Below are 19,769 nucleotides of genomic sequence, written 5' to 3'. Positions count from 1 at the left end.
ATAAAATTTAAGCTTTAGTGTAAAGAGCGAGGTACTGACGATGGGGCGAATCCCCTCATATATGTAATAAAAACATGAGAATACAAAAGTTCTTTACGTAAGCTAATTTATAAGTTACGTAAATCTTTTACCAATAAAAAGATTCGTAAAAAATTAAAAGTTCTAGTTGCCTTTTTAATTAACCAAAAAATCGGAGGGCAACTAGGCTTCGTCCCCCGCTTTTTTTTTCTCAAAATCATTCGATCAAAATTATGAGAAAGCCATTTAGCCAAAAAAAAAAAAAAAATGCAAATTTCGTTTTGAAGCCAAAATCAAAACATGCATTGATTCAAAAACGTTCAGAAATTAAATAAAAAACAAGTTTTTTAACTGAAAGTAAGGAGCGACATTAAAACTTAAAACGCACAGAAATTACTTCGTATATGAAAGAGGCTGCTTCCTCATCAACGCCCCGCTCTTTACGCTAAAGTTTTTACTGTTTTAAAAAGAAGAATTTAAAGAGCGGGGCGTTGATGAGGAAGTAGCCTCTTTCATATACGAAGTAATTTCTGTATGTTTTAAGTTTTAATGTCGCTCCTTACTTTCAGTTAAAAAACCTTGTTTTTTTTATTTAATTCCTTTTAAAAGGAATTAAACATATAAGTAAAAGCCTTCAGTAAAAAATAAGACCTGAGAAAAAGATTCATTTTTTTTTTTTTTGAAGTGGTCAGACATACAGACACATACAAAAAAAAAATCAAAGCAAAAAGAAATGAAAGGTAAACCGTCAAAAAAAGTAAAACAGTTTTCTAAAATAAATTAGGAGATATCTAGATCCTCAAAAGATCCCCCATTCTATGAAACCTAATTTGGTCCATTTATAGTTAATCCGATTTCCAGTTTCATAGCCAACACAGGCACAAGCTACGAACTATTGGGTAATCCTTTCCAATACTGAAATCTAAAACACAATAGCCTACAGCATTTTCCCTAAAAAATCAACATCACCCAAAAAACTTTCCAAATGACACGCGCTAGAAGAATCTAAACATAAGTAGGCTAAAATGTGGTCTATCGTGTTTTGACCCTCTTACCTTGGAAAAAGCTTCTTATACCCGCCTCCCCCTAAGGTTCGGACCTGTGGGCAGACATGACTGTTCTTTTACTAAAAATGGTAATACTATAATTATTCTTAATAGAAAACATTTTCATTAAAAAGCCAACTGTCACGGACAAAATGTCATTGAAAGCAACAAACTTCTCCATGGTCATCAGTATTTTCGTCAAATTTGAACCCAACTTGGTTCTGCAGTCAATAAATCTTGTATCTTATTTTTCTTATATATTGTATCTTATTTTTAAGATATATTGTATCTATACGAAATATTGTCTTATTTTTCTGAAGTTATTTTAAATTTAACCTTAAGTAATGATGACAAAGAAAAATAATACAAAATTCGCTGTTTGCATTTCCAGACTCAGAAGTTAGAATATTATCTATCTAGATTTTTTTAAGAAGAAGTAAATTATTTGTGTTAAAATAAAACAATTTTGCCTGTATTTTCTTTTTTTTAGTCCTTTCGGAGTCAAAACATGGGGAGTTAGAAACCCAATAATCAACAAGCAAATTTAAGGTGGCGTTTATTACATCTAAGTTGAAATACACACTATTTAGGAAACTTCTCAAATGTCTTATTTCTTCTATATTGTTTTCCCTGCATAAACAAACTACTAATTAACAGAACCGTTTTTACAGCAACCAACATTATGCTTGCTTCGGTATTCGGCTATTGTTAACCCCAAATGAAACATGATATTTAACGTGCATGTTGATATCCGTCGGGCAAAGTTCCTTAATATTTATTACTTCCCTCATAAAAATGCGTTTCAAATTGCGAAAAATTAATAGATATTAAACAGTCATATGCACCGTCCAAGAAAAAAAAATTTGCCCATTAAAGTTTCAGGCAGAAAATTGCCTTTATAATTTTATTATTAAGTGACATACCCCTTAATGAAGGTGCAATTTACGGACAATAGGCATTCACACCCACGGGTGGTATGAAATCAGCATGGGTTAGATAGAATCCAGGGTATGGGTCCGTGACGAACCGAAAACCCCAAAATCGATCATAATGCCGAACAAAAGGAAGCATTTAATGTCACCATTTTAGTCAATTCAAAGAGATAAAAATACGAAGTCATTGCAATGACTGGAAAAGTGCAGGAGAAGCAGGAATAGTTTAATGGCTTAAAAATTACGAATCAGAAGTTTTTCTTAAGCGGAGCAATTATGTAACAGAGCCATATTGTCTACGTTATAAATGAAATCTATTTGTCACATCTCCAGTGCCATAAATGCATACAACAAGAGCAATTTTGGTTTGTTGGTTCTTTTCTCTTGTTGAAGCCAAGTATTTCCTTAAAGAGGGTCTAGACTGGGGGAAAAAGATGCCTTTTTGTGAAATATCCTCATTCTTAGTAACCATATTTACGAGTTTCTAAACCCTATGAGATATCATAGATACCTTGGTCTATTCCAAAGGGCGTCTCTGAAATGAAGTCGACTCACCAAAACGTAGGGAGGGTGTATTTAAAAAAAAAACAAGGGGTGATTTACTTTAAAATTTGTCAATGAAAATACCAAAAAAGCAATTTCTCAATGAAAACTCTCAAAAAAGGTATTTTTCAAAATAAAGAGAATAAAATCCAATAATTGACACTCCTGCTTCCCAGAAATGTCTAAAGATTAGAGGCGGCATTAAGGGAAAACTCCGGGTCAGGTACAAGCAGGAGCCTTACAAACAGGAGTCCCTGCTCTAGGCGAATATAGATGGGCATATGTCACTTGATTCCTTACAATTCAACGGTAAAAATATATATAAAACTATAATTACAAGCCTAATCACCCCCAATAGATCCCTCACTCTTACCCCAATCTTACCCCCCACCAATAGATATTTCCTAGTAATACCTAGACCTTCCGCAGTTATACAAAAATTAACAATAAATTGCTCGACACACTTAAGCAAGATTGGAGGGGTAGAAGTTCTTAAAACCCCTGGAAAACGGCAAATTAAAAAAATGTGGGGGAAAACATATGGAAATCGTAGAAATTTGTGACGTTTTGGGAAAAGCGAAGGATCTAACCCTCCATAAGCGCCTGTGAGGTACACTTTAGTGTAATAATTTAATAAATCGTCACCAGAAATGAACTGTTTAGGCAAAAAGTATACCATGAATAAAAAAAAAACCGTTATGTACCCTAAAACCAAAAGCACTTATGATAATTTTGTTTAAAAATAGGACAATTCAGTCCAGGTTACACAACCAAACATACCACCTTGAAGTGCCGCAGATTCAATCTAAAAGACCTTCACGAAAACAGACAAGAAAAGCATCTCACATTGCAACCACAAAACATATTATTTAAAACATGATTGCGCGTATTTTGATGGATTCTGTTACAACCCTCTACCAAATCTATTATTCAAAGACGGGACGAAACAAAAACACAACCCTCTCTAAATAATTTCAAGACAAATTCAGAGGAATTGTTGGCACAAAAAAAGGAAAAATACTTTACCATGATGAAAGTTCATTTTAGTCTCTTTTTTTCAACTAGTGTATTAGAGGTAAAATCCGTTCCTATGAATAAAACATTTAGAACTGATTGTATCTTTGTGTGAAGATATGACATTATGAAGATTATTTTTGCAGAAAGGACAAATGAAAAACAACTAGATTGAATTTAGGAGCATAAAAGAGAACTTCCATTTAAATGACGACCATCTGAGCAAAAACATCAAGTCATGGCACCATCATTTACCTGAAGAATTCCAGCACGTTTGCAAAGGGGCGGTGGGGAATTCCGCCTGCAAGAGCTCTCAGTATTTTTCTCCCTTTTTTATACAATTTACTTATTTTGCGGTTTTTTAATCTTTTTTTACCCGCATTTATCTACCCCTACCATGAAAAAATTCTTACACGCATGTCTGAAACACATAAAAAATCATGGCTATATAGACTTTAAAAGTCCGTATGCAAGACATTTGTTCATGGGAAGGTTTTTTTCTTAGGAGGGACAAAAAGCTAAGAAAAAACGCATCAAAATTTATTTATATGCACTTTTGTTATGTTTTCACGAGTCAACAAAAGTTTCGGAAGGGAAGGGGGAATTCAAACCCCATAGCCACCCTGGACACGGGCTTGAGACTTTAGCGGGATCATTTTTGTTGTCAAATATGGTTTAACTGCTGTCTACGCTCTGTAGTTGTTCTATTAGTAATCGCTTAATCGAAATATTTACCGTAAATGACGTCCCAGATATCCTTTTAATCTTCCTATTAAAACATTGTTTACAACAGAATTATAGTATTAAAAAAGAAAAATCAAATGGGGCATTTCAGTTTGAAACCCGGATATGTCGGATTAAGATAATTAATCAGGTTGATCACAGTTTCCGTAGAAAACAGAGAGGAAGACACAGATGTTCGTCATCATTTGTAATCCTACGTAGCTTTTTAAGCATCTTTTTAGACAAGGGAGGGGAGCGAGACTGGCCAGAACAATGGAATTTCCACATTTCCCCCCTGTCCATCCCCTTGAAACATTTTTCAATGACAAAGTGAAAAGTCGAGAGTGTCTCAATACGCCACGCCAAAAGACACAGATGCAGAACAGGAGGCAAGACGTAAGAGCCGACAACACTCTGATTGGTACAAGAGGCAAGATCGGAGGAAAAGGACATTGGACGTACGCCTGAGAGGCAAGGGCACCGGCGGAAAATTTCCCAGGGAGTAGACACCAAAATAGCAGTGGTAGTTGGGTGACAGTTTAGGTGGTTTATGGCACCAAACTACGACTTTATCCAGAAGAGGACGAATTTGCAATCAATTTAAAATTCTGACAAGATAAATTGATTTAAAAGTATCTATAACTATATTTTAGGCTTCCCAGTTGCAAAAGAAGTAATGTCACGCGGTAGCAGTAGTGGATACAACGAAGATGATTTTCATTGTTTGTAATGAAATTAGGCTACGTTTGGTGATCTGCAATTGTGTATCAGCTATAATGAAGGGGGATGAGTCATTGTTGAAGCAGCGGTAGGGTAGATTCTTACAAATGTACATTTTAATGGATAAACTACTTACTCTTCCAGAGGCTTCAAATAAATGTTGAAAGAGGTAGGGGGATTGGAATTAATTAAAATGTTTCTCTATACAACTAAAATGCTACATTCCCATATCTAAAAGCACAAAGGTGGAAAAGGTAAGGCAAGTCATCAACAGCCCCGCCAGGAAATTTCTTTAGGGTGGCAAATACTGCTGGGAACTTGGTTTTCAGCAATTTTAAATGGCAATATTTTTCTCTTTCTATTTATATGAAGTACTTCAATGTATGTAAACGAATGCATGTAATGTATTTATCGATAAGAAAATCTTATTATAGAGGTTTGTGATTTCAGTTATGTAGAAGATCAAAAGTCTCACAGAATTTCCATCCATACAAACAATACTACTCCTTTTCATCCAACCGAAATTCTTTAGTAGTTATATTAACAAGGACTTTTCACCAAGGTTACTCTTCATCGCCAATTTTTTAGGTATTTTTAACGTGAGGACGGTACTAAAAAGCAATTGACCAATTAAAAAAGTAAAATCAATTAATAAGGGATTTAACGCACCAGTACCTCAAATTATGTCTTAGTTGGGTCTGGGTATGATTTGGAAAACAATCAGAAATTAAATAAAAAAAAAACTTTTTAACTGAAAGCAAGGAACAGATTTGGAGCCTATTTGAACAAAATTTGGAACCTATTGTTTGTATGAAGGGGGCTGTCTGCTTCTTAGCTCCCTACTCTTTACTGTGAAGTTTGGCTTATTTCCAAATTTTTAACAAAATACACAATTGGAAAAAAAGATTTTTCAAAGCACTAAAAAACTTGTTTAATGAACAGTGTTGAGAAAAGGGCAGTCTCCCTTATATACAGAGTAACTTATATTTATTTTAAGTTTTAAACTTGCTCCTTACTTTAGTTGAAACATCTTTTCCATTTCTTTAATTAAATTTCATGAAACTGTAAAGTTTTATGAATACAATAATTTTGGTAGCGAAGAAAGAACTACCAATATTTTAATGATCTCTATTTGGATTTTGATGGATAATCAAACAGTTCGTGGTAACGAACTATAAGCAAAGAGCAACCCTGCTGAATAGTAACCGAAATTCTAAAAAAAAAACAGGATTCTGATACCAATAGATATCTAAAAACAAATTAGCTAAATATCAACGAATATCAGCGTCTTAGAAAATTTTTCTGATTTTCGAAGAAAGGAGGAAAGACCCTCTAGAAGTCATAAAATTTTAATGAAAAACACAATATCAGATTTAGCGTATCAAAGAACCCTGGAGTACAGGTTTCAAGCTCAAATCTGCAAAATGTGGAATTTTGTAATTTTTGCCAGAAAAAAAGGTCACAGATGCGTGTTTATTTGTTGTTGTTTTTTTTTGTCAAGGATGATCGTATCGACACAGTCTGTCTAGAACGTCGGGAGATGGTTCAGTCTAGTTCTAGTGCCCTTTTTAAGCGTTTTTTATTGGAAGGCAACTAGACCCCCTCCCACGCCATTTTTTCCCAAAATCGTCCGATTAGAATTTTGAGACAGCTTTTTTTTCAGTATGGTTGTAAGGCCCAACAACTATGTCTTTGGATATAAATGACCCCTAAAACCCATGGAGAAAGGTTTTTAAGTTATAAAATTTGTCCATCATTTTATTGGGAAGTGGGAGGAGAGGAGGAATTTTCTGCTGGGAGAATTTTCCATGGAGGACGAAGTTTCCAGGGGGTGAACTTTTCAGGGGAAATTTTACACAGGGCGAATTCGCCAGAATTCCTATACGAAATTTCTTTATATGTCTTGCTTTCACTTTACCGATTCAATTTTACGGGTGGAGATGCCAAGGGTAATTGTCCGGGGTAAATGTTCGAAAGAATTGAATTGTCCAGAGGATATTTCTATGGGAAGGGGGATTTTTCCGTGGAGGTGGTGTCAGGTATCCTGGTGTTATTTCAAAAACGATAAGAAATTAGACAAAAAACGCGTTTTTTCAACTGAAAGTAAGGTGCAACATTAAAATTTACACGAACAGAAATTATTACGCATATGACGGGGGTCGCCCCCTCCTCAACACTTTGCTCTTTATACTAAAGTTTAAATTTTATCCGAATTGAGGCTCAGTGTTTATAAAAAGTAACGCATTATCAAAGTAGTTCATCCACAGAACGTGCCCTACCCCATCTATCCCTACCAGGAAATCACGGTACTTATGTATTACAGCAACCCCACTCAAGAAGTGAAGTTAGGTTAATCCTAATGAAATATACTAAAATATGTTGAAAATATAATACTTTAGAAGCAAAATTATGGAAGGTACGAGAATTATGGAAAGCAGACCGCCCAGAACGCGCTACATTAAATACCGGTACTTCTTTATTATACGGTACACATATCGAGAATTTGGATATATAAATCAGAGAATAACCAGTTTATAACTGTTAGTGTTTGAAGATAATTAACTTACACGCAGTTGAAATTTACATTGTAGATGTATTTTTATTAAATATTTACTATATAGAGATAGTATTTCGGTTGGGTTAGGTTAAGTATTTAATAAAATGCGTTCTGTACGGCCCCCTACCATAATTCTTTGTAGTAGTTTTCATATTTTTGTAACTAAAGTATTGCATTTTCATCACACTTTTTCATATTTCATCAGGAATAACCTAACTTCACTTCTCGAATGTGTACCATATAATACACAAGTATCTAAATACCTAACCTAAAAAAACCAACTCTACATATTAAATATTAAATAAAATATACCTATATACTGCTTTATCTCATTGTGCCTAAACCAATTGTCTCCGAATGCAGACAGACAACCCGGTTTTACGCAGACAGATAAGATCAAACTTGTCGAGTGGGGTCGCTATAATACATAAGTACCGAAATCACGATTTTTTTAGATCACCATTTTGGTTGTTTCTATAAACTATGAAGTTTTTAGGGTAGAAACATATTTCGTTAGTGATGCCATGTTAAACCGTCAAAATAAATAAGCATCATTAATTAGTTAAATTTGCGAACGCTTTTCACCCGCAGAAATTAAATGCTAATTTGCGAATATTTAAATTTGCGAATATTTGCGAATAGTTAAATTTGCGAATATTTTCATTCGCAAAGACAACTACAACTTCAAAGGGAAGATACCTGTTCTTAAGTTGTTTGGTGCCATTTGGATTTAGCTAAGTTTTGATGATTTTCACCCATGTTTGCTAAATTTTGCACCCACTACAACCAAAACTACATATTTGGATTTTTTTTTCACTTTCCACTTAATCAATTTTTTCCACTTAATCAATTCAAACACTTTGATAAAATTGTCTTTGGTACTTTAAGTTTTCTTCATGTTGACGTGATATTATTTTTTAATCATCCCACGGGAATGGAGTGATCGGGAGTGTAGGTCGTACTGAGTATTTTCCTCCCCCTCCTTCCCTAGGCATTGGGATGTGTATAAACAAGGTGCTCTAGTGAAATTAGCATAATAAACGTTGTTGAATGAAAAAAAAAACATAAAAAAATAAATGGCACATTATAATACCAAATATGGTTGAATATAAATAGCGCAGAACAAGCTTGATTTTTCAATTGAAACTGACATCTCACAACCAGGTGGTAAGATACAGTCTCATTGAGTATAATGCATTAATAATAGCTATCATATTGAGTAAATCAATGGATGATGAACATACTGCTTTATAAGAGCTATTCAAGAATGACTGATTACATGGAGAGACATGGCTTTTTAATCCATAACCATTGGTTTTTATTAACATATATCAAAGGTTAGTTCATCTTTACATACGAAAGCAAAACTTTTCCTTAATAAAACTCAACAAGGAAAACACATAAATAATAATAATTTACGAGTGAATTACAGATGAAAAGACGAATGCGACCATTTCCATTCTCTTTGACATCCTTTGTTGAAAATTATATTGATTTTATGCAGTATGATGGATCAAAAAAATAAAAATTTCATAAAAATCAAAATCTTTAATGGGAAGGGGGAGGGACTACCCGCTGAGAAACTACATTTCCCTTAGAAATTTTTATGGCAGTTAGTGGAAACATAAATGATTCTCCCTTAGTCGAGCTGAAATACGTTAGTCGAGTATTAATAATTTACGAGCGAATCGCAACTGAAGAGACAAATGCAACCATTTACATTTTCTTCAACATCAACTGTTGGAAGTGAAGATTATTTACTTTAAGGCAGTAATGGCGGCTCAAAAAATAAAAATCTCGTGAAAATCAGAATGTTTACGGAAAAGAAGGGGGGCAAACTGCTGAGAGATTATATTTCCCTCAGAATTATATCTCCCTGTATTTTATGGCAGTAATGAGGGTTCAAAAAGTAAAAATCTCATGAAAATCAAATATTTTACGGTAGGGGGGGGGGGGTCAAACCGCTGAGAAATTATATTTCCCTCAGAAATTTATATGGCAATTCAGCACTACCAAAATAAAAGCCAATATAAAAACCTGGGTAGAATATTACGCTTTAATTAATTGCAACACCGATGAGGGAATAGCTGTATATCGTGGACCATTAATGATCCACAGTTTCCTTGAATCACAAGGAGAAGGGATGAGGGGAATCCCGCCCATCAAAAATATCGCAAAGACTCCTCCATTACAAAATTGTTGGCCTATTTAATCTTTTTCTTATTTCAATATCTACCCCGACCTCACCCCCGCGTGGTAAAACTTCTGTCGTGTGTCTAACTATGCTTTGGAGAATTTAACTGGTTCTGGCGAAATTAACGATAATTTTTAAGAAATATTTTTTGTCAAAAACAGCACAGAGGGGGGCAGGCGTAGAGAGTGTAAACTTGAATAAATAATTACCATAAACTACATTTTTTTTTGTATTTCGACCATATACCTACCTCCCATGGTTCAAATTTGTGCCTTTATGAACTGATTTATTTCGTAGCTTCATTCAAGTTAGATAAGATATTTTATTTATTTATTTGCTTGGCCTCAACGGATTTCAACGGGCCTCAAAAAAGATAAGTTTTCAAATATTTAATCGTCTAATACTTTGACGAAGTATTTAACCACCTATCAACTGCAGTTATAAACAACCAAATGAGAGGTAGAGCCACCAACATAAAAAAGGCACAATGCCACAAAAGGTAGCCACTAAAGAAAGAAGTAAAAAGGGTTACGCAACGTAATAAATCAAAAGCGTTTCTAATATCTAATTTGAGTAAGGAATAATTCTGTAAATGGGACAATGGATTGGGTAGGACAACCCGCTGCTGCCCAGGCGCCCTTGGAGCCACCAGGGTGTCCATATTAACAATACATTGGAATGAATTCAAAGTCGTTGAGCCAGAAAGATCGAATAAATGGATTTCAAGCTGAATGGACGAAATTCTTGGAATTAGTAACATCAAAGAAATACAATTTTCAAAACATTCAAATAAATTCAAGCACAAAATTGAGTCTTTTTTTATTTGTTCGAGAGCAGGCTTTGCAAAGACAAACAATGGACAACAACCTTAAAAGAGTCATGCAACAACAGTTCATAGTAAACAAAAAAAAAGAAAACCAAAGATTACGCAATTGAAATGGTCGGAAAGACTAAGCTTGCCCACTTATGGGGAAAGCGATCTCCAATACCGTTATCTATTTTTTCGGTTATTCAACACTTTTCCAAGCCCATTATTTAAACATTGGTTGAGCAACACGGTAAAGTCTAAAATTGAAACCATATGTACAACATCACTTAGAACTTGACGGACAACTGTTCCCGTAGAAATTTTCCCTTGGTGGCTTTTTTTTTGCTTTTTGTTCTTTTTCAACATAAAAATCAGGGTCTCTGGAAATTCGAGCTTCCCCTTTCCGTTCCCTACAGGCTTCCTTGTTTGGAGGGGTATCTGAAGAATATCCCGAAAGAGGTTGTATGAGGCCCAATAAAGTAAAGCTTTATGCGCGAATCCCAGAAATTATTTGCACTAATACTTGGATTGGGGATAAGTGCCCCTATATATCCCTGTCATCGGGTTTAGTTGTGATTATTTTTATATATTTGCAGTTAGGCATTCTACTGATGTACATGAATCAAAACGCTTCTGTTATTCCATTCGGACAAGCGGGGATGTTTCCAAAAATTGGGTTGGCTAAACCCTAACAAAAGTGAATGTATAGTAGGGAATTTGGCTTGAAGTTTATCGTTTCTTTTATGCTTAACCCTTTTTGCATACTTTTTTCGGAACATAAACCCCTATATGAGAAAACATAACCGAAAACACACGTTCGAATTGTGATTTTTTCGATTATTTATTTGGCGAGGTACTTAAAAACAGCAGTAATTTTTCTTTTTTACCCGTTTTATAAGCACAAAAAGAAATTATAGATCTTGTATATACAAGAAATTTATTTATATGATAATTTTTTTTAACTACATATATACTATCTTTATAAGCGAGCAATAATTGTGTATTTATTTATTTATTTATTTTTCTCGAAAATAACTCCATATCTTTTTCGGAAAAATTGCATCCTGAGATTGTCTGGCCTAAAAAAAACACAAACAAAAAAAAAACAATAAAATCTAGATAGGTCAGAATTTTGAGAAAATTCGTTAAGAGCCTTAATTTTTTTTTTGGGGGGGGGAGGTACATACGAGTTACGTCATTTGTTTATACATCATATTGCAATGACGTTGTCAGACTTGTCACACTTATAAGGAAAAATTGAAGATTTTCATCCATGGAGCGGTTTACATTAGATTTTCAAAATAGAAAAAATATAAAAACCAAAAATTAAAAACAAAAATAAAAACCAAAATAGTTATGATTCTAAAAATAGAAGCCGACTGAGAAAACCAGTTATTTATCAAACAATGAATTCAGTATCAAACAGAACAGATAACAAATACTAGTTAGTTTTATTTTGCTTTGCTAGCCCGTTTTATTGAAGGATTAAAATTTGTCTATAAATATTTAGAAACGTTTTACGGTTAAAGCAAAGCAATTTTTGGTACTTATATATTATCCCGACGACACTCAAGAAGTGAAGTTGGTAAATCGTAATGAAACATACCAAAATATGATGAAAATATAATACTTTATAAACAAAATTATGGAAACTACAACAGGGAATTATGGAAAGCAGACCACTCAGAACACATTATATTAAATACCTATCCAACTCTATATATTAAACATTGAATTAAAATATACCTCTATAGTAGTTTATCTCACTTAGGTTGAGCGGATTATCTGAGAATGCACACAGTTCATTGTAAGCGCATCAAACTTCTTGAGTGTGGTCGGGATAATAAGTAAGTACCAAATTTTTCTACTTCTGTCATTTGCAGATTTATTTATACTAACTGATAAAACAAAAAAATTTGTAGCCTTATTTTAAACTAATTAATTGTATATCAACTTTATGGAAGAGAAAATAAAAAGTGTTACCAACGGTTCAGCAAGTTAGTGGCATGATTATCGAATACTTTTCAAAATTGAGGTGATTCTAGAACAAATTTATTAGTAAATAAAATGACAAAATGTTAAAAACTGAAGTAGAAACGAAGAGCAATGCTCAAAGTTCAGCCAGTTGCAAGCATTATTACCAAATATCCTTATTGAGCCGCTTCTATAATAAATTAGTATATAGAACTACATCAATATCAGTAAATCGGAGAAAGAAAGAAATGAGTAACACTTACAGTTCAGCAAGCTGATGGCATGATTGCCAAGCATCTTTCTCCATTGAGCTAATTCTATTATAGCTCAATGAAAGCTTTTCAAGCGTCGTCAAGCCATATAACCATCCTTTTCTAATGCTTGAAATATTATTACCGTCTAATTGTCTGAAACAGTAAATTTAAAATCAGTTAAATCAGAATGGTTTCGGAATTTATTCTTGTTTCTTTTTTTCACCCAAAAGGCGAGTCATCCGCTTTTCTTTTGGGTTACACTCACGGAAAGTTTCCCAAGACTACCTAAGGATTTTTCTCAGGAAGACCCAAGTTCCAGTAAAATAACAGTCTCAAGAAATTCCTGGACCCAGCTAGAATTTCCTATCTGATGCAGAGGTCCTTGTTGCTCACCACCCCTTGTGGAGAAGGCTGACGACGCTCTCAGTGCCACCGCGGCATGAGGATGCAAGTAAGCAAATTAAGATAATCATTTGAAGGAGGAGGGAGGAATTAGGATTTTTACCCTCCCAAACATTAAATAATCAAAAACATAGCCTTAAAAAAGTGACAAATATATAATAGTAGAAACGGATGGCGCTTTTCAGTCTTAAATCTTTGGTTTAACACATTATACCCCCCCTGGAATTTTTTCCCAAAATACCCTTATGGAATAGTTTTAGCAGACACCAATGGTGTATCGATTACAAATTATTTTCACAAAAATGTATTGCCTGGTGTACTATTAGCAATTTCAAGCCAACGACAGTGTAATATTAATTACACCTAATAATCATACAAAAGCAGATATTTCCTTAAAAAAAACTTTAATTCTCCGCAATATCCAAGATTCCAGTTAAACTGAAAGAATATCCACTCTCTTTGATGTCCCACTCAATATTGACCACCTTAAAGAAATTCTGTTGGATCTTGAATGGAGAAAAATGCGATTCTTTTGATGTAGGTATTGGTATCAAAATTCCATTTTTTAGAGTTTTGGTTACTATTGAGCCGGGTCGCTCCTTACTACAGTTCGTTACCACGAACTGTTTGATTATAAGCTACGATTTTTTTCTCTTTTTTTCGTGCACAATTTTCGTAGATGCAGGGTCCGTAAGGCACCACCCTTTGATGTTTTTATTTGTCTTTCAACCTACTACTTTCTCTTTTTGATTGTAGTCTGGATATTGTCGCTTGGTTAGTTTGCATTTCGACCGCACTAATCCTCAGCCGGCTGAGGTCCCTATCCTCAGCCGGCTGAGGTCCCTATCCTCAGCCGGCGGATAGGGGGACATCCTGCAGATATGTAGAGCACCACTAAGTGGCAAGAAGCGCAGACCAAAGGGGGACTTAATCCCTGGTGGTCAAACATTGAAACTGGGGCATCCTCATCCGGAGGGTCATAAAAACAGACGGAGGAGGAAGAAGACCCTTTTGATGAAGACGGAGCGGGACCCACCAGCGTGTGGACACGTTCCAACTGCTACAAACCTTCTCCCTGCAATGAGTTAAATTGCAATGTACCACAGGGTAGAATCGTGTGAGGGGGGACGATCTTCTTCTGCAAATGGGCGGAAGATTTGAACAGGGACAACGGCTTCTACAAGTTAACGGAGAGGAGTGGCTTACCACTATCAACTGATCAGCCAAGAAACCTTTCTCTTTTCGCCATTATATATGAATATGAAAAAGCGATTAAATATGAAAGCAAGTTCTACCGTGTCCGGGGTAACCGAAAAAAGCTATACGTTAAGAACTAGTGTGTTCGAGGCAACCGACGATGTGACGAACGTGAGTCGCGCGAATAGGGCAACTCCAATCCTGGATAACATTGTATCGCCAAAAGTAAACCTCTCAGTGGTTACCCTTAATTCCAGAACCTAAAGAAGGAAAAACAGACTTACTTCTGAGAGGGATAAACCAGTACAAATGGAACGTTATTAGTTTACCTGAAACCCATCTCCCAATCACTGGCAGAGAAACACGGGGACACCACTTTTATTCTATCTGGGGGTAATGATGGGAAGTATCGACAAGGAGTCGCTTTTCCACTGCCCAGGAACGCTAGAAAATTTATGATCAATGCATCTTCCATATCCGACCGGCTTATTATGATCCAGCTGAAAGGATCACCTACGAACATGACTCCAGTAGAGACGACGAAGATTTGAAACTTTCTATATCCAGCTTCAAAGTCTAGTCGCTCCGCACTAGAAAAGGTTATACTATTTGTCAATGATGACTTTAATGCCATTGCTGGCAAGGACCAGGTCATCACGAACACAGTCTTCAAGCATAGACCCCGACGTAAAACTACCTGGACCCCCCCCCCGATGGAAGACTTCAGAATCTCAATGACTACATCCTCGTGTCTAGACGTTGGAAGTTGCATATCACTAACAGAGTCACACTAGTCGGCGGTTAATTTGACAGTGACCATTCCCTTGCTATATCTAACTTCAGAATGAGACTTAAAATAGCTTCCAGACTGTCTAAGAAGCTCCCCAAAATTAAAGTAGGTCTCATGAAGGACCAAGCAACCGAACTGCCGAAATTGCCACCTATCTAACAAGATCGCGAAGCTCGCTTCATATTCTCCACTACCTCTGCATAACAAAGACACTGATAACCAGTGAGCAGCATGCAAATTGTCTGCGGTGTCGCTCTCTCCATACTAGGTGTCCAGAGAGATAACCAGAAGCCCTGGATCACAGATGATATCATTCAGCCCTGTGATAAAAAGCGCAATGTCACCAACAGGCACGGCAGGAAAAGCGGAGACCGATACAAGCAACTCAAAAGGGCTGAAATAAACAATACGCTGTGCTCACCGCACCTTAGTTAAAGAAAATGAGAGCACTGCGGAACGGCTTTCAAGAAAGGTAACTCACACTTAATGTACAGTAAAGAAAGGAAACCCCCCTTGACGAACATGGCAACCAGATACAAGCTATAGGTGGAATCCAATCCAGACGCAAAGAACACTTTGAGAATAAACTAAATTCGACCATACTCGCTTACCCAACTGTGTTATCCATTTTCATCATAATAGTTATCGACCTAAGCCCGACCCTCCCCTCTTCGCTCGGTAATAGAAGCAGCCATCAGAGACTTGTAGACCAATAAAGCTGCTGGGCCTCATAGAATACAGCCGAAACTTCTGAAAGTCAATCACGGTCCCCACGTTGATCTTTATCATAAAATCATAAGAGCTGCCTGGGAAGTAGATCACTTCCCAGAATCACGGTGTGAAGCCACGATAGTCCCTCTCCATATGAAAGGCTGAAGAGCAGTTTGTGCCTCCTACCGACCAATCCGTCTAGCAAGCCATGCCGCTAAAATAGTGACTAGAGTCATCCTATGGCGCATCCGAGCAATATGCTCAACAGTCGTTCCAGATTACAAAGCAGGTTTTAAACCAAATAGGTCGATAGTTGTTGGTCAGATTTTCAATGACCGTCAAATTTTGGAAAAAATACCGCGAACGACACCGCAGTATCTACCACCTCTTCATAGATTTCAAGCAAGCCTTTGAAGTTGTCTGGAGAGAAGGTCTTGGGCACTTTCTTCTTCTCTTTCGAATCCTATGTAAATTGTCTCTCTGATAAGAGACATGTATACGAAGTTCAGATGTCACGTTATGCCTGGAGAAGGCCTTATCGAAAGCTTTGAAATATCGATCAGTGTTATACAAAATTGCTTGCTATCACCGGAGCTCTTCGGTCTCTTTTTAACTGCTGGCCTTTCATTCATGGATAATCACGATGTGCCGTCGTAGCAGGTGTAATAATAGATAAACGTGCTTATGCCGACTTAACCCTAATTTCTGAGCCTCTCCATGATCTCCAATCCCATACCGACATCGTAAATACGACCACAAGCCTACCTCCGACATTAAACACACAAAAGATATCAAGAGGCGGCTGGCACTTAGCTTTAGAAGCTTTAGAAGCCTGAGGCCCATCTGAAGTAACAAGAAACTATCAAACACACTTAAAGTAAGGCTGTTCAACTCGCTTATCGCCCCTATTGATATTTATGCCTGTGAATCCTGGACTCTAACAAAGATAACCAGTACCGTAGTGATACCTTTGAAGAAAATCTCTATGAAGTATTGGTGGTGTCACTTATTATGATAGAATCTCCAACATCAAGCTTCTCCGTAATCTCAAGGTCAAACCAACCATCCTCAACAGAATAAAACTGCAGCAGCTTAGATAGCTACGACACATACAACTTATGGGAAACACTCATCTCCCAAAGATAGTCTCTGAAGGCCGAAAACATGGTTCTCAAACTAGAAGATCCCCCCCCCCCAAAAAAAAGATGAAAGGACTTCATGTCGATTAACTCATCGCATCCTCTCCGTCTGGCAGAAGACAGAAGTTCATACTCCAAGACGACCTTCAAGGACGGATGGGACTTAAGTAGGTAATAACAAACTCAGTAGTAAGTAGGACTTCAGTAGTAAGTAGTAGTAATCAATCAAGTAGTGCAATATGGTGGTTCTACAAAACTGAGATTTGTAATTAATGGTAAAAAATTCAGTACACTTTATTAATTGGTGCAGTTTCTTTTACCTTATCTTATTTACTTCTGAAGATATTTGGAAGCTTCTGCTTGTTCCATAATACGTTATATTTACTCTTCTCACTCACAGGAATAGTAGGAGCCTAAATTTCAGCAACTGGGATTGTTTTTCCATTTCTATGATGTCCAAGAGAATCTTTTGTGCAAGAAAGAGACTGCTAAAACGGTTAAAAAAGCAGCGTTTTAGTTTTTTGGTTCTCCGGTACAATTTATGCATATTACTTCTTGACTTAACGCAGCCAAATTTCTCAGTGTCCTTCTTTATCCTTCTTCATTCTAGCCCTGTATAATTTCCTATCTTTCTCACTTACTCTTCCCTCTTCAGTATTCTCTCTCTTTCCCCCTTTTTGTCTCTCTCTCGCTTGTTCCTTTTTTTATGCTGGGACAATATGAACAGCTTATTTAGATTCTGTCTCCAATTGCTTCAAGACAGGATTGAGAGCTTTTACATGCTGTGAAATAAGTCTAGTATATTTAGACTTTAAAGGAAATTTAAAGTCTAACCAAATATTAATCTATCAATTATGAGGAAAACTCAGGCCTATTTATTTTTTTTTTTTTTTTGACGATATCTTGCCAGATGTAAGAAAAAGAAAAAAAAATCCTAAATTAAAAAAAAAAAAAACAACAAGAGCTAAGAGCTCATATGGCACTTGTGACGAGGCGAGAAGAGCTAAGAGCCATGAGATCATATGATATGAGCTCTAACAAAATTCTATGAATCAATAGATTGATTTAAAAAGGAAAAGAGGCTTAATGCTGGTCAGGATTTAAAATAAGAGCTCTGAGTCACGATGTCCTTCTAAATATCAAAATTCATTAAGATCCGATCCCCCACTCGTAAGTTATAAATACCTAATTTTTCCTCTCCCTTTAGCCCCCCAGATGGTCGAATCTGGGAAAACGACTTTATCAAGTCAAATTGTGCAGCTCCCTGACACGCCTACCAATTTTCATCGTCCTAGCATGTCCAGAAGCACCAAACCAGCCAAATCACTGAACCCCTCCCCCCAACTCCTCCAAAGAGAGCAAATCCAGTACGATTCTGTCAATCACGTATCAAGGACATTTGCTTATTCTATCCACCAAGCTTCATCCCGACTCCTCCACTCCAAGTGTTTTCCAATATTTCCCCTTCCAACTCCCCCCAATGTCAAAAGATCTGGTCAGGATTTGAAATAAGAGCTCGGAGACATGAATTCCTTCTAAAAATCAAATTTCATTAAGATCGGATCATCTATTCGTGAGATAAAAATACCCCAATTTTCACGTTTTCCAAGAATTCCGGTTTCCCCCTCCAACTCCCCCCAATGTCACAGAATCTGGTCGGAATTTAAAATTAGAACTTTACAGCACAAGATCCTTCTAAATATCAAATTTCATTAAGATCTGGTCACCCTTTCGTAAGTTACAAATAACTCAATTTTCAAAATTACCCCCCCCCCCCCCAATTCCACCAAAGAGAGCCGATCCGGTCCGGTTATGTTAGTCACGTATCTTACACAGGTTTCTATTCTTCTTATCCAGTTTCATCCTTATCTCACCGCTTTAAGTATTTTCTAAGATTTCCGGTCCCCCAACTGCCCCCCCCCTTATTACGCTTGATCCGGTTGAGATTTAAAATAAGAGATCTGAGTCACGAGGTCCTTCTAAATATGAAGTTTCATGAAGATCCGATCACTCCTTCGTAAGTCAAAAATACGTAATTTTTTCTTATTTTTCAGAATTAACCCCTCCCCCCCCCCCCAATAGAGCGGATCCGTTCCAATTATGTAAATCCCGTATGTAAGACTTCTGCTTATTTTCCCCTCCAAGTTTCATCTCGATCCCTCCAATCTAAGCGTTTTCCATGATTTTAGATTCCCCCGCCCCAAACTTCCCCCCATGTCACCAGATCCGGTCGGGATTTAAAATAAGAGCTTTGAGACACGATATCCTTCTAAATATCAAATTTCATTAATATCCGATTACCCATTAGTAAGTTAAAAATACCTCATTCTTTCTAATTTTTCAGAAATAACCCCCCCCCCCCCCAACTACCTCAAAGAGAGCGGATCCGTTCCGTTTATGTCAATCATGTATCTGGGACTTGTGTTTATTTTTCCCACCAAGTTTCATCCCGATCCCTCCACTCTAAGTGCTTTCCAAGATTTAAGGTTTCCCCCCTCCAACTCCCCCCAATGTCATCAGATCCGGTCGGGATTTAAAATAAGAGCTCTGAGACACAATATCATTCCAAACATCAAATTTCATTAAGATCCCATCACCCGCTCATAAGTTAAAAATACTTCATTTTTTCTATTTTTTCAGAATTAACCGGTCCCCCCCCCCAGATGGTCAAATCGGGTAAACGACTATTTCTAATTTAATCTGGTCCGGTCCCTGATACGCTTCCCAAATCTCATCGTCCTAGCTTA

General features: G+C 36.4%; 1 protein-coding gene across 2 annotated transcripts in view; it reads right to left on the bottom strand.

Annotated features, from left to right (window-relative positions):
- Positions 1-19,769, bottom strand: part of LOC136035036 (leucine-rich repeats and immunoglobulin-like domains protein 3) — a 141,755-nt gene that overhangs the window by 40,852 nt on the left and 81,134 nt on the right. For both annotated transcript variants that reach the window (XM_065716636.1, XM_065716637.1), the window contains one exon: positions 12,793-12,936. In XM_065716636.1, coding sequence (XP_065572708.1) covers positions 12,793-12,936 — 144 coding nt within the window. The remainder of the gene's footprint in view (positions 1-12,792; positions 12,937-19,769) is intronic.

Source organism: Artemia franciscana, chromosome 13, assembly GCF_032884065.1.
Source record: "Artemia franciscana chromosome 13, ASM3288406v1, whole genome shotgun sequence".
Classification (NCBI taxonomy): Eukaryota; Metazoa; Arthropoda; class Branchiopoda; order Anostraca; family Artemiidae; genus Artemia; species Artemia franciscana.
Note: the sequence above shows the minus strand (reverse complement) of the source record. Positions and strands in the feature narration are given on the sequence as shown.